The 13,723-nt window shown below is 38.7% G+C and overlaps 1 protein-coding gene and 1 long non-coding RNA gene across 3 annotated transcripts; one reads left to right on the forward strand and one right to left on the reverse strand.

Moving 5' to 3' along the window:
• Window positions 1-1,106: 1,106 nt before the first annotated feature.
• On the forward strand, window positions 1,107-7,401 carry LOC131365111 (uncharacterized). 2 transcript variants are annotated; one of them, XR_009206562.1, is made up of 8 exons: window positions 1,107-1,520; window positions 2,059-2,166; window positions 3,105-3,189; window positions 5,206-5,369; window positions 5,521-5,703; window positions 5,870-6,223; window positions 6,380-6,466; window positions 6,823-7,401. It is a non-coding gene; the product is annotated as an uncharacterized LOC131365111 (long non-coding RNA). The 2 variants fall into 2 exon arrangements; XR_009206561.1 differs by having other exon boundaries at window positions 6,380-7,396.
• Window positions 7,390-13,532, reverse strand: hbp1 (HMG-box transcription factor 1). Its single transcript, XM_058408732.1, has 11 exons — window positions 13,448-13,532; window positions 11,877-12,051; window positions 11,475-11,688; window positions 11,259-11,382; window positions 10,987-11,098; window positions 10,372-10,487; window positions 10,010-10,166; window positions 9,747-9,891; window positions 9,352-9,639; window positions 9,004-9,145; window positions 7,390-8,870 (listed from the first exon to the last, which is right to left on the reverse strand). The coding sequence occupies exons 1-11, from the start codon at window positions 13,460-13,462 to the stop codon at window positions 8,853-8,855; spliced, it is 1,506 nt and encodes a 501-aa protein (XP_058264715.1). The 5' UTR covers window positions 13,463-13,532; the 3' UTR covers window positions 7,390-8,852.
• Window positions 13,533-13,723: the final 191 nt, after the last annotated feature.

Raw genomic sequence — 13,723 nt, forward strand, 5'->3', positions numbered from 1 at the left:
CAAAATGAACAAATCACTCCCCGAGATGACTCGATGTTCTCAAGTCATGGGAAAGATCCGTTCCTAATGAACGAATCGTTCGTGAACGACACATCACTAGTTCAGTAGAAATGGAAGTGTTGTGTGTTGCTGGAATGATCAGGCTGTTGCATTTTCTTTTTCTGAACTTTCCTCTGTAACGAGCGGTGTAAAGAAATTAGTGTCATGCTTCGTATTCTAGTCGTGTCTGACTCAGTGCAGTGAAGTAACACACACTTTGCTTCGTGTGGACCAGTAGCGTAGCTATGGGTGGGCCTGGGTGGGCCCACCTGTCAGTCAGGCCCACCCAGTCAGTTGCTTGCTACAGAAAAGATTGCTTTAATTACGGCGATTGCTGGATGCCTTTATACATGCCTTTGTCCATATTAGGTATTTTGGCATGTCATATGTTACTTCTATGAGTCAGTTTTTGTACTTTCTGTGCGAGAGGAGAAAGATAATTCTGATGTTCAGGAGCCATGAAGCTCGAGTAGTAAGGAGCTCTGCTAGTGTTCATCCACCTTTTACTCCATCACCAGCAGCACTTTATTCTCCAGCGTGTACCTCCCCTACACACCAGTGTAAAAGTAAGCCAGTCTACATTTTCCTACTATGTAGTTGTATAGTCATTGTTGTTCATTTCATGTGGTTTATATGGCTGTTGAGCCATATATCGGACAGTTTACATACTGTCCTGCTGATTTGATAATGGTGTTGCGGCGCGTCTGTTAGATGTGCGCACGCGCGTGTGTATGTATGTTTGGTGTGGCCGCCGTGCTCATGCTGTTCTTAACATTGCTTACATAACATGCTGTTATGTTCTTAACATTGCTTACATAACATGCTGTTATGTTCTTAACATTGCTTACGATGACATACAAGCTTATGCTCTGATTAAATGGTGGTTTGCATTCAAGCAGGTGTAATGTTGGCTTATTTTGATAAAAGATGCATTTTAGGCTAGGCCCACCCAATTTTCTCTGGGCCCACCCACATTGTGATTCCTGGCTACGTTAGTGGTGTGGACAAAGTTTTATTTTGCCGAATAAAAGTAGCATGTCCCTGCGCATGCGCGTTTTCGGCTTTACTGTGCTAAGCTCTCTATCCTGTGGCTACTACAGGTCACGTTACAGCCTCCGGAATAAAAACACTTTAGTGATCTTCACTATCTACATGTCTACTGTGGGTTGAGGCTTTTGAGGCCAGTGAGACACACTGACAGATTTTATTCTCGATTCATGAGGCTAAAATCCTCCACGTAGCCGGACAGAAAGAGAGAGTGATTTCACCCCTCAGGACATCTTTCAAGCAGCGCGAGCGCCGGCTATAATCTGGACAACGGCTGTTAGTTTATGAAGAACTGAATAAATCTACTGAATTCATGTTTCTCTAAAGGAGAGAAGTAAACTTATCATTGCATGTTTACTCCAGGACTGAGAAATGGTTGTACCTTTGCTGGCGGTCGTGTCCGCGCTCGTTTCTTCTCTCGATGCAACACTACGGTCAGTGCCGGCTGCCGTGGACAGCAGGGGACGTCGTCTAAAAAAACTATAAAACTTCAATTTTATCTCTCTACTGATTACAGTGTCTTCACAACGTCCAGTGAATTTCTGAAAGCTCTTCAGTATTATACTCAGTGTTGGGAAGGTTACTTTGGAAATGTAATCGGTTACAGATTACAAGTTTGTTTTAAACTCTGTTTAAAATGTAATAAGTAGTGTAACTTTTCAATTACTTTATAAAAGTAAACTGATTACATTTGATTACTTTTAAGTTTCTAATGGATATTTTCAACGAAATCATTTCCGAACATACTAAATCATACACAGTACGATGTAGTGAAATGCTTTTTTACGACTGTTCTTGTTACAAAAGAAGAAGAATAGAATAAATTTAAAGTGGAAAACCATAAAAAAATATAGGGATATAAATAAAATAAAGATTTAAGGAAATATAAAACTAACAGAGTAATAAAATATTCCAAAAAATATGATAAAATACAAAAATCTAATCTTCTTCTTCTTCTTTTTCTTCATTCAGCTTTTACCTTCCGGGTTCTGTGACCAACCGTAGCCCAAATTCCACCAGCGCCCTGTAGGTCAACAGCGCCGATGGCGGTTGTTGTTGACCCGGGCCTCGACCGATCTGGTATGAAATTCTGTACTGATGATTCACACTATAGTACTGGCTGTACGATGAGTACTGGCTTTTCTGGATGGATCCACATCTGACCATCATAAGGGAGCATTTTCACTGGTTTCATCTTAAAAAAAAAAAGACGGTCATAATTCTGTATGTCTCACAAACAGAAAATGCAGGAGAATAAGCCAGATAGAAACTTGGTGGTGCTGTTAATGTGTAGTTTCTCAGATGTTTTATCATAGAACAGACTTTTTGTTACAGACAGGAACCTGAGAACCATTATGAGCAGGATAAAGCACGTTTACAAACCTTTAGGATTGTTAGAGACGTGTTTTTTGTTTATTTATTTATTTCTTAAAAGTGTTAAGAGCATGAAATATCTTTTTCAGACTATAATATGAAAGTCAAGTTAATATTATGGAGCTGTTCTTCAGTACATGAGTGCTTGTGGAGGCAGGCCATAGAGTAGAATTTAAAATTTAAAAAAAAGTTTGTGGAGTGGAATGTGGAATGGATTGAGAAATGTTCCGACATTATGGCGTTAATTCTGTGAATGTTGACCGTTGTCATAGCAAGCGATCACTTCATACCGTGATTAAACACTGAAGAGGATCACAGTGAAGGATGCCAGAGAAAACTTGCATTTCTGCTTATTTTTTTTAACAAAACGAGATAAAAGTCATAAATATCTTTGTTAAAACCACTGAAATGACGACCAGCCAGAAAATGAGTGAGTAAATGAACAAAAATGAACAAAGAACCGAAGTGAAAAGGAAAAAAATTGGTACTTGATATTTATTAGTGTTAAAACAGCAGTTGAAGAAGCTCAACACCGACTTCTAAAACTTCCTAGTGCTCCATACATATTACTCATTTACTGCTTTTTAACACGTTAAGGGTGAAAAAGTCCAGACTTATTAGAATATGAAATGTGATTATTTTAGGTGAAAACACCAGCCAGAGCATGAAGGAGAAAGCTGAAACTGATGGGAAGTTTCCTCACGTCTCTCCACAGACAACTGAGTAAAAGTGAGTAAAAACTTGTAGTAACTTGTGCACTTAACCACCTTTGGACGAAACAGTAACCAACTTTACTTCAAGTCTTTTAGCCTCGCATACAACCGATTTTCAGCCAAAAACTCAACCAGTAACTGCTGAGAGCATGGTAACAGCAGTCATCACACAGTGACACCTAGTGGTCATTCCAGGAAGCAATTTCCACTCCTATAGTAATATTTAACTCAGGATACCACAAAACTGACATGGATGATGTTAATGAGATAAATGCTGAAGGTACTGCAGACAGAAGCTAAAAATAAAATAAATAATTGTGTATCATGTAACTTTCCAGAAGAAGTTTGAAAAAGAAAAAGCAATCACACTGATACCTCTCTTTAACTGTAAACTAAACTTCACACAATCCCTCCAAACATCAACTACTCAAAGAAATAAGTAATTAAACAAACCAGCATCAAAATAAATAAATTCAAACATGTCAAAAACACTAAATTGATCCTTTATTGATAAAAAAGTATTATTAACAATAAAAATGTCGTTGTCAAATGAACATGAAGTTCGCCGATGACACGACCATGGTGGGTCTCATCACTAAGAACGACGAGTCAGCATATAGACAGGAGGTGCAACAACTAGCGGCCTGGTGTAAAGTTAATAACCTGTCTCTGAACGTCGACAAGACTAAAGAGATGGTTGTTGACTTCAGGAGAACAAAGAGTGACCATTCTCCACTGAACATCGATGGGTCCATCATGGAGATCGTCAAGAGCACCAAATTCCTTGTTGTTCACCTGGCGGAGGACCTCACCTGGTCACTCAACACCAGCTCCATCACCAGGAAAGCCCAGCAGCGTCTCTACTTCCTGCGAAGGCTGAGGAAGGCTCATCTTCCACCTCCCATCCTGACCACCTTCTACAGAGGGACCATCGAGAGCATCCTGAGAAGCTGCATAACTGCCTGGTTTGGGAACTGCACCGTCTCGGACCGCAAGACCCTTCAGCGGATAGTGAGGACAGCTGAGAAGATCATCGGAGTCTCTCCTCCCTCTATCACAGACATTTACTCCACCCGCTGCATCCGCAAAGCTAACAGCATTGTGGAAGATCCCACACACCCTCACACACACCCCTCACACACACTATTCACCCTTCTGCCATCCGGAAAGAGGTACCTAAGCATTCGGACCCGCACAACCAGAGTGTTAAACAGTTTCTTCCCTCAGGCAATCAGGCATCTCAAAAGAGAACTGAGCTGAGTTGAACACACACACACACACTCGCGCGCACACACGCACACACACACACACACACACACACACAACCAAGATCTGATCTCAACAGGAGAACTGAATTGTGCTGGACACGTACTCACACACACATACATAACACACATGCACAAAAGCTGAGAACTGTGTTCCAAGAAGAACTGAACTGTGCTGGACACAGACACACACACACACACACTAAATTGTCCTGTTTGCACGCACATGTCACTTTCACAATTTCACTTTACATTTTTTATATTAATCCTGTTTAACTGTCACTATTTGCACTCACTGTATACACTGTTCTTTGCACAAAATGTCAATTTTTTATTTACACTCACTGTATACACTGCTATCTGCACAAAAGTCGGTCTATATGTTGTTTGTCTGCACTGTCTTGTCTTGTCATCCTGTGCACTTCTGTTGTATGTCTAGTTTATTTATTGCACCTTAAGTATAGTTTTTTTTTTTTTAATTGCACCTTAAGTATAGTTTGGTTTTTTATCTCTATGTTATAGCTCTATGTTTATCTGCGTCACTGGTCTTTGTCTGTGTTCTGTGTAGCACTATATGGTTGAAGTGACAATAAAGCTTCTTTGACTTGAAATTTCAGTAATGCTATTGTTTAAGTCATTGTTTGTATATTATTTCCTAATTACGTAATAAATATAGAAATATAAATAATAATGAAGTTTATCTGTGTCAGTGAATGTAGTCAAAACTTTATATCAAATTTGAATTGTGAATCATGATTTCTTTTCAGAAGGATATGAGGAAACCAAGACAAGAGCAAAAGTTGATGCTGAAGTTGATGCTGAAGTTGAAGGTGTTGCAGAGGAACACAGCAGCAAAGAAAAGGAGAGAAGAAAAGGACCAGGAGAGGGACATGAGGCAGAGGACAGAAGAAAGTCCTGGTAAACAAAGCAGGTAAGAATATTAATATCATGTCCTGATGTCAGTAATGAACCTGGAGATCTGCTGATATTAAATTAAAGAGGAATTGAAGCATCTGTATCAAGTAATACATTATCAAAACATTACACCACATTTAAAATGCTATTCGTGATTTTTGTTTCAGAAGTAGAAGAGGCTTAAAAAGTGGTTCAGGCTGAGGCTGAAGCTGGAGAAAGCAAGCCAGAAGATGCTGAACCAGAGAAAAGCACATCTGCTGTGAAAAGCACCAGCAGTGAAAAGGAGAAGAAAAGGAGGAAGAGAGGGAGACGAGGCGGACATAAAAAGAGACTTCGGGCCAACATTGCAGGTATGAATATTAATATCATGTCATGATATCAGTAATGTACTGGAAGACCTGTTGGTATTAAATTAATGAGGAAGTGAAACATTTTATGTGTCGATTAATACTATCTAAATATTACATCATATTTAAAAAGAGAATAATGTTTTGTTTTTTTGTTGTTGTTTTTTAGAAGGAGATGAGGTTAAAACTGAGGCTCAAGCAGAAATTGAGGCTGAAGCTGTTGTTGAAGCTGAGGCTGAAGTGGAAGCTGAGACTGAAGCAGTTGATACTGAGGATGAGGTCGAGAAAGACGATGAGGCTAAAACTGGTGCTGAGGCTGAAAGTGAAGGTTGAGGCTGTAGTTGAAGCTGAAGCTGAGGATCATGTTGAATTTGAAATGCTTTTAAAAGCAAGCCAGGAGATGCTAAAACAGAGAACAGCACATCTGCTGAGGAAAGCACCAGCAGTGAAAAGGAGAAGAAGAAACGGACCAGGAGAGGGAGACGAGGTGGAGGAAAGAAGAAAGTCCAGGTCAACAAAGCAGGTATGAATATTATCATTATGTCATGATGTCAGTAACGTACCTGGAGATCTGCTGATATTAAATTAAAGAGGAATTGCAGTGAAACATTGTATATTTGTCAACTAATACAATCTAAACATTACATCATATTTAAAAAGCTAATCAAGATTTTTTTAGAAGTTGCTGAGGCTGAAAACGTGGTTCAGGAAGAAGCTGAGGCTGAAGCTGTAGAAAACAAGCCAGGAGAGGCAGAAGCAGAGAACAGTAAGTAAAGAAATGACCTTTCAACAAGGAAACAGCTTTTATATTACACATTTAAAGATACATTGATATAGTGCTTTTTGAATAACATAAAAAGACTCTTTTTTTGTTGTAATAGCTAAATAAAACCACGACTGATGTTACATTTCAATGGGCTCAGTAACAGCTTCCATTTCCACTGGAGTTACTGCACAGCTCTCCATATCTACTGCTCATAGATCACTCCCTAATCAGTGAAATTCTAAAAATTATTTATAAGTATAAATAATAAGTAAAAACTATCATTTTAATAAGAACAGCTTAACTAAAAATGTGAAAATTGTGGTATTCAATTACACTTTATGTTTAATCCATTCAAGTGCCCCACTCATTCATCTCATCAACCTCAGGATCAGACTTTACTGTCTAAGTTTGATGGTTTGTGATGAATTCTGGGAAACAAGCTCAGTGGAAGCCTCCTTCCACAGCCTCAGTGGAAGACAAGTCCTGAGAAGATCAGCTCAAACACACACACACATTATAATTATCATTAAAAACGCTATTCAATAAACTTTCCATGAGGAGTGATTATTTCTGCAAATGCACCGAGTGGTCAAACAGGAAGGTGGTCAGTTTGAGCCTTTTTAATGCAGCAGGACCGGACGGCGTCTCGGCTTGGCTCCTTACGGCCTGAACTCTGCAGCAGCACTGGTGTTCAGGGGGATATTCCACCTGTCCCTGGAACAGTCACTAATCTCCAGGTAAAAAAACCCACTTCACTACTGTCCTGAAGAAGCTCGACAGTGTCTTTACCACCTTAGACCATTCACAGACATTCAACTGAACTGAAAATGGAAGAAAAATTTCACCATGAAAAATATATACTCAAAGTCTTTGACAGTCAAATGTAATATAAAAAGCAATAAATTCCGGCAAACTAGAACAAGTGAGTGTACAATAATTTTAAACTTTATTTATAATATGATACAAGAATATTTTGTGCAAGAATGGTAAAATGGACCTGTACATTATGAACAACTCTTTTTCTCTAATGTGATGGCAGCCCTGCAAAGCACAAAATAAACTATACAGTTTGGCCATGATTGTGAGTAATATATATATATAGAATTTTATACACAATATATCAGTTTGTATACATTTAATGGTTGTACAAGTTTATGTATGTAAAGTGCAAAAACAAAACACTTACAGTGAAGGCATGGCCCTGAAGTGCTGTATGTGAGAGTGAATGTGTGTGATGTATGTGTGTGTGTTCATTTGTGATCAAGTAAATGTTTGTATGTGTGTATAGAAGCATGTAATGCACTATAATATGGCCAGTTGGAGGGTGCACAAGCACCCATAAGCACGACGCTCGTGCTCCCACACACAGTTTATGGTCTAGGCTGGTGTCTTGGTGTCAGAATACAACCATTCCCAGTTCACCGGTGAACATGAAATTCAACATTTGTCCATTTGCAATACAATGAGTCTGTGCAATATTTTGAGTTAAACATAACTCATATGAACAACTGCAAAACCAAGCTGACTAGCATCTAAAATTCCTCTTTTTACATTTAAAAATATACTTTTTGCTATTTATACTGCTCCTTTGCTCTCACTCAAATAGCACCACAGGGTCTCACCTTTCAAGCATAGAAATACAAAATTACCTGAACGTACAAGTGAGCATTTTCTTACTTTGGAAGAATAAGGCATTTTCATAACTTTTGAAAGAATAAGAAAAATATATGCGCTGTTAGTTTAATAGATAATATGCTTCATAATGTTTATTTTATTTTATATATATATATATATATATATATATAAAATATGAAAACACACACACACACACAGCGGGGAACTTGAGAGCACACTGTAAATTTGGAAATAAACTAAATGTTTTAAAATTTTTTAATTTTTAAAACAAAGAAAGGGACTGTTTAATATCTTGAATAATTTTTCAAGATTCTGCATTATTTTCAAGTCCCAATTTTAATGTAAGCAAATCTGTAATGACCATGTTAGCTGTGTACAAAAGGTCAGATTTTCCTTATGAATAATCTCTTTTAATGAATCATGTTTTCAGACGATGCTCTGATAGACTTGATCTAAAATTCAAAATTTAACATAATACATAATTTTTAAACAAACATGTAGAGTCAGTGCCAGCTCGAGTGCACACTGTCATTAAAGTAAAAATGGGCCCCCAATATGTGTGTGTGTGTATATATATATATATATATATATATATATATATATATATATATATATATATATATATATATATATATATATATATATATCTATATCTGTAATGACGCTTCCTAGGTTTTTAGCATCACAGTTAAGTCCTCCTCACTCCTAAGTGGACCGATGACAAATAATCACTCCCAGTCCTGTCTCATGGCTAGTTCTGCTGAGAACCCTAAAAGAATAAAAGAACAGAGTTAAGACAAAGCAGAAATGGACTTTTACAATTTACAATCTAATTTAATAAATAAATAAACGCTGATTTTGTACATTCTGTAAGAATAGTCTATAGGACAATGGAACTTTACAGAGTTGGTTCTCTTGCGTTTCCAACAATCTGGGTTGAGGCGTTTTTGCTCCTCGGCCAGCGCTTTAGCCTCCATGGTGTACATCCTTCTCTCCTCATTCTTCATTTTCTTCCACTTATCACCAAGAATCACACTAATTGCTCTGGGGTAAAGACAAATTATTTTCTTAATAATTCCAGCTTGTAAGTCAGGAAAATATATCTGACTGTAAATTAAATGTTTGCAAAAACATGTGACACTAGTTAGATAGAGTGTGCTGTATTTTTCATTTAATTACATTTAAATACTATATTTCTCAAATAAGCAATGAAAGTCACAAATGTACACTTTACTACTGTTCGAACTTACCTGTTGTCTTTCCCAGGATACATCTGTGTGTACTCCACTCTGTACTTCTTAGCAAAGAGCATAAAGGCGTTCATTGGCCGTTTGCATTTTGTGGGTGTGGTTCCACTTCCCCCTGAGGAGTGGCTACGTTGTGATTTGCTACTGGGGGAGTGATGGGAAGAGCCAGAACGCTCCAGCTTGTCACAGTCAGGGCTCACAGTGCCCCCGCTTGACTGGGATGCTCTCCGCTGGCGTGCCATACTGCTCAGCACATACACAGCAGATGAGTCCAGAGGGGTGAAGTCATAACTGCAGGGAGAAGTATAATGAACTACTGGCCTTAGGAGCATCTACACAGAGCACCACTTAATGCTCAAACAACATACATTTATCGAACTAGCAATGACAGTGTTTACCTCCTGAAGGTGTCGAAAACAGTCGAGTCATCACAGTTGATGGCATCACGGTGTCCTGGAGGTAGACACAAGTCCCCAATCTGCATTTCATAACAGGGAATACCATGCTGAACCACAGTAAGGCTTGGATAAAAGGAGGACCAACCTATATTGCACACAATACAAAATACAGAAAGTCATTTATATGAGTAATTAGGTTATTTACGGTCATCAACGGCTTTATTTCAGGCAAAAATGTGGCCACATCTAGCATGTTTCTTTACCTTTATTTTTCACATAAAATGGATGATCCAATTGGCACTCAGCAGTTAGAAGACCAGCCTCTGGAGAACCAGGGTCAAAGGTTAATTTCAGAACTGACTGGCCAAATGACAGTGTCTCCTCCAGGGTCACAAGTTTCAACCCCTCACACCCATATGTCTGCAAAGTAAAATCAAGAGGTCAGTGTCAATCTTCAACTACACTGTCTCAAACCTTTTTACAATAAACCCAAACTATGCTTTAAAACATACCTAACAATATATAAGGTGATCATAAATGTGGCTAATTTCAAAGTCGGATGGCTTGTCATTAGATCAAAAATGACATTTAGGAGCATTTATAATGCATATCAAGCTTAAATTACTTTAATGGGATTGAGGTGCAAGCCTCCTTCATCATCAGACTCTTCCTCATATTCGGCCACGTCCTCGACCTCCTGCCACTCCACATTTGGCCCTTTGTGAAAACGGAGGCGTGTGCCTGTAGAAAACAAAACATACAAAACAAACTTGATATGATTTTTGTTCAGGAATATAACTTATACCAAATACTAGAATCTTCCTGTCATTTTTCTGTAGGGGAAAAGTAAATACAATTCAAACCATCTACGTGACTTATGCCCCAAAATTGTAGAGTGGAAAGAAAAACATACAACTTAAATGTGCCTGCGCCCCTCCCTTGACCCGTCTTCTTGTTTTGTTCTTTTTATGTTGTAGTGCCACAGATGTAACAGAAGAGGGTGCTAACTCAACTTTCCCTTCAACTGCTCATTCATAAAATGGCTGATGTTCAGCAAACACATTTAAAAGATCACTTGGGTCAGCTGGATTTTGCAGATCACAGGAAAATCCCTTTTTTCTATATTTATTACAAAATATTGTGGTTTCCTTTGTGATTGTAGTGACCAGAGTCTGTAACCTGAGCTCAAAAGTCAATACAAGTATCTACCAATGTGTGTTTGTGTAACTATGGCCTTTACCTTTCAGAAAGCAGTGCCAGACTGTGGAGGGCCAAGAATGGGACCATCCCATGTCATCATCATCAGACAGTGAAGAGACAGAGAAAACCCCAGACTCGGACTCACTGCTAGCCTAAAACAAGGTCAAAAACAGCATAGATCACCTTATATAAGAAATTGATATGACTGCAATGTAACTGCCAAATCATGAAATCGTAAACTTGCACATAGCATGTAGGCATGTGCATATTTATTCTAATTATTCAATTCTAATCCACTGCTGAATACTGCACCCTCGTGCGGCGACGCTCCCTCATGTGGCTACGAGAAGGACTGGGTGCGCTGCTGGAGGCCAAGGGAGGACGAGCATAGGAATGTAAACTGTTACTGTGGGCAAAGATGTGCACAGGAGAGGACCTGCATGAAAAGAAAATGTTTAGTAATGCAAAAAGAATCAGGTGACCATGTACAGAAAAACAGTACACACTTACAGAACCATACTGTCTGACCTGGGGTGGGGTGCACTCTGCAGTAAAGGACTTTGGGGACTGGTGGCGATGTTGGCTAATTCTGTGAGCCAGTTTGTGTGGGAGATGCTAGCGCTCCCTGACTGAGGGATCCAGCCTTGCTCAGGCCTCTCTTTATGTGACACACCTGGGGTCACCTGAAACACTGCTGGGGATGACTGGTCTTCCTGTACTTCCTGTAGCTCTGGTAAGTCATCTGTAAAAGAGGTACAAAGAAAGACCATATACAGTGTATAAAAAAGCACTGAAATTACATGTTCAGCTGCACTGCTATTTAAACATAAGAAAGTTTTGAAGTATGCATGCATTTATGACCAATTAATACATACTTTTACATTAACAGTCTGACAAAAAAAGAGACTCAGAAGTCAATTATTGAATCACCATATTCTATGGGGCCTTCAGTAGAGGGGCAGCCTGGTGAAGATGGCAGGTCCTCGTTACACTTGAGCAAGTCGAAGGCCTCATCCATGCTGGAGCTATCTGTCTTGGTTTCCTGGACTTTTTTAGGGACTGTCTTTACCTCCCACACCATATTACACCTTGTCACATGGGCAGGCTGAATATATACAAAGGCAAATAAGGCTTCAATGTAGTGGGATGCACAAAAAATGGATATGAGGAGTGGACCTCAAGTAAAAAGTCTCAAATAACTCTTATGTGCATCTATTTTAGTATTTCATACTTTCAAATGAATGCATGAACTTACTATTTATAAAACCAACGCTAGAATTTACTTATCCCTGCATTTTGTTTTACTATCAAACACAGAATGTCAACAAGAACGGCCATGCTGGCTATTGAGTAACCTCGCTTCTACTTGAAAACATGTCTGTCGCTGTGGCCGTATGAATACAATACGCAGCGAATTATTGAAATATAAATACGAATTCTGAAAAATGAAAGTTAAAAGCTAAACTGGCCAGAAGTGACGAGTTTGATCAAGGAAATGGAATAGCTTTGTTTGCGGACTTCCAGTCTGGTCACGTGATCATCTTGCACGCAACCTTGTTTATAAACGCTGGGAGAGTTGGCGCATGCGCGGCTGTGCTCATTCATTCACAACTGCGTAACAACAGTCGACACAGAACAAGACATTTAATTTCGACTACTGGTGTCCGGAGATCTTTAACAGCACTTGATTACAGTCAATGAAATTTACTATAGGACGCTGTTCGTTTCGATTTAAAAAACAGACTGGTTTAACAAATTTTACCATGTATATTTGCAGCCAATACACACGGGACGAAAAAATATCAGCTGTTAACAATGTCCGTATTTTTACGTGTTATGTACCGGAGCGAAAAATGAGATCCGTCGGACTATTACGAAATGAAGACTCGTTTATAAACATAACTGATGTTACTTAACACGTCTAGTCAAACAAAGTATTTTTTTTCAGTCGTGATTAATAGAACAATATTAACTGAAGTCTTTGAACTAAAAATCGACATCACACACAGATAAAGTTCCAGTTCAATAAGGGAAAAGCTATTTAGTTTAAGTCCTGTGCTCAATGAGCTGTCAAGAAGCCCCATACTTCTCACTGAACTGTAAACAAAAGAATGTCAACAAGTTGAGACATGGCGCTCGAAGCCCTTCCGAGTATCGCAATGAATGAAGGAACATTTATTTTTGGTAATATATGTAACATGGTATAATGCTGAACATGACAGCTAACTAGTACTTTCAGGCGATTAATACCAGTTGGTTATCTATGTATCTCAACTGCCTGAAATGGCTGGCAAGTTACTTAGCCACAAGCAAAACAACAAACGTCGTAATGAAAAAAATCTTATGTTACAGAACGTTGTCCCTTGAAAATGAAATGATGAATGACAACCTTTCTAAACGCCAAAGAAAAAACAACCGTTTATTAAAACATTTGGGTCCATTTCAACCGATCAAAATGAATGTTTTGCTTCTTTGTAATCGTTCACTAAGTTTTTACTTACCAGACCTGTCGCCATTACCGAGTATCTCTAGCATTCTCTGAGGAGGGTGGACCGATTACTTTTAGAGCTGCTAGCTTATTGGCCAATATTTATGTCAATATAATTTACTCGAGGCGTGATTGGCCAGCGCTGGGCGCACTGCAGAGGGCGTGACTTGCTTTGTTATTGTTATGTTCATTGGTAAGATTTTCATGCCCGTTACATTTAATAGTGCACTTCATTGGCTGTGTCACTGTATTTTCCCCAGTCTTCTCTTTTGTTTTCTTTCCTTTGTTT

The sequence above is a fragment of the Hemibagrus wyckioides genome, linkage group LG14, assembly GCF_019097595.1.
Source record: "Hemibagrus wyckioides isolate EC202008001 linkage group LG14, SWU_Hwy_1.0, whole genome shotgun sequence".
Lineage (NCBI taxonomy): Eukaryota > Metazoa > Chordata > Actinopteri > Siluriformes > Bagridae > Hemibagrus > Hemibagrus wyckioides.

Bases quoted from the DNA above. Each gene is read 5' to 3' on its own strand.
- hbp1 (XM_058408732.1), bottom strand. The intron at 10,488-10,986 runs GTAAAGGCCATA...TGTTTTCTACAG, and splicing joins CTGGCACTGCTTTCTGAAAG to GCACACGCCTCCGTTTTCAC. The intron at 9,640-9,746 runs GTAAACACTGTC...TTCTCCCTGCAG, and splicing joins GTTTTCGACACCTTCAGGAG to TTATGACTTCACCCCTCTGG.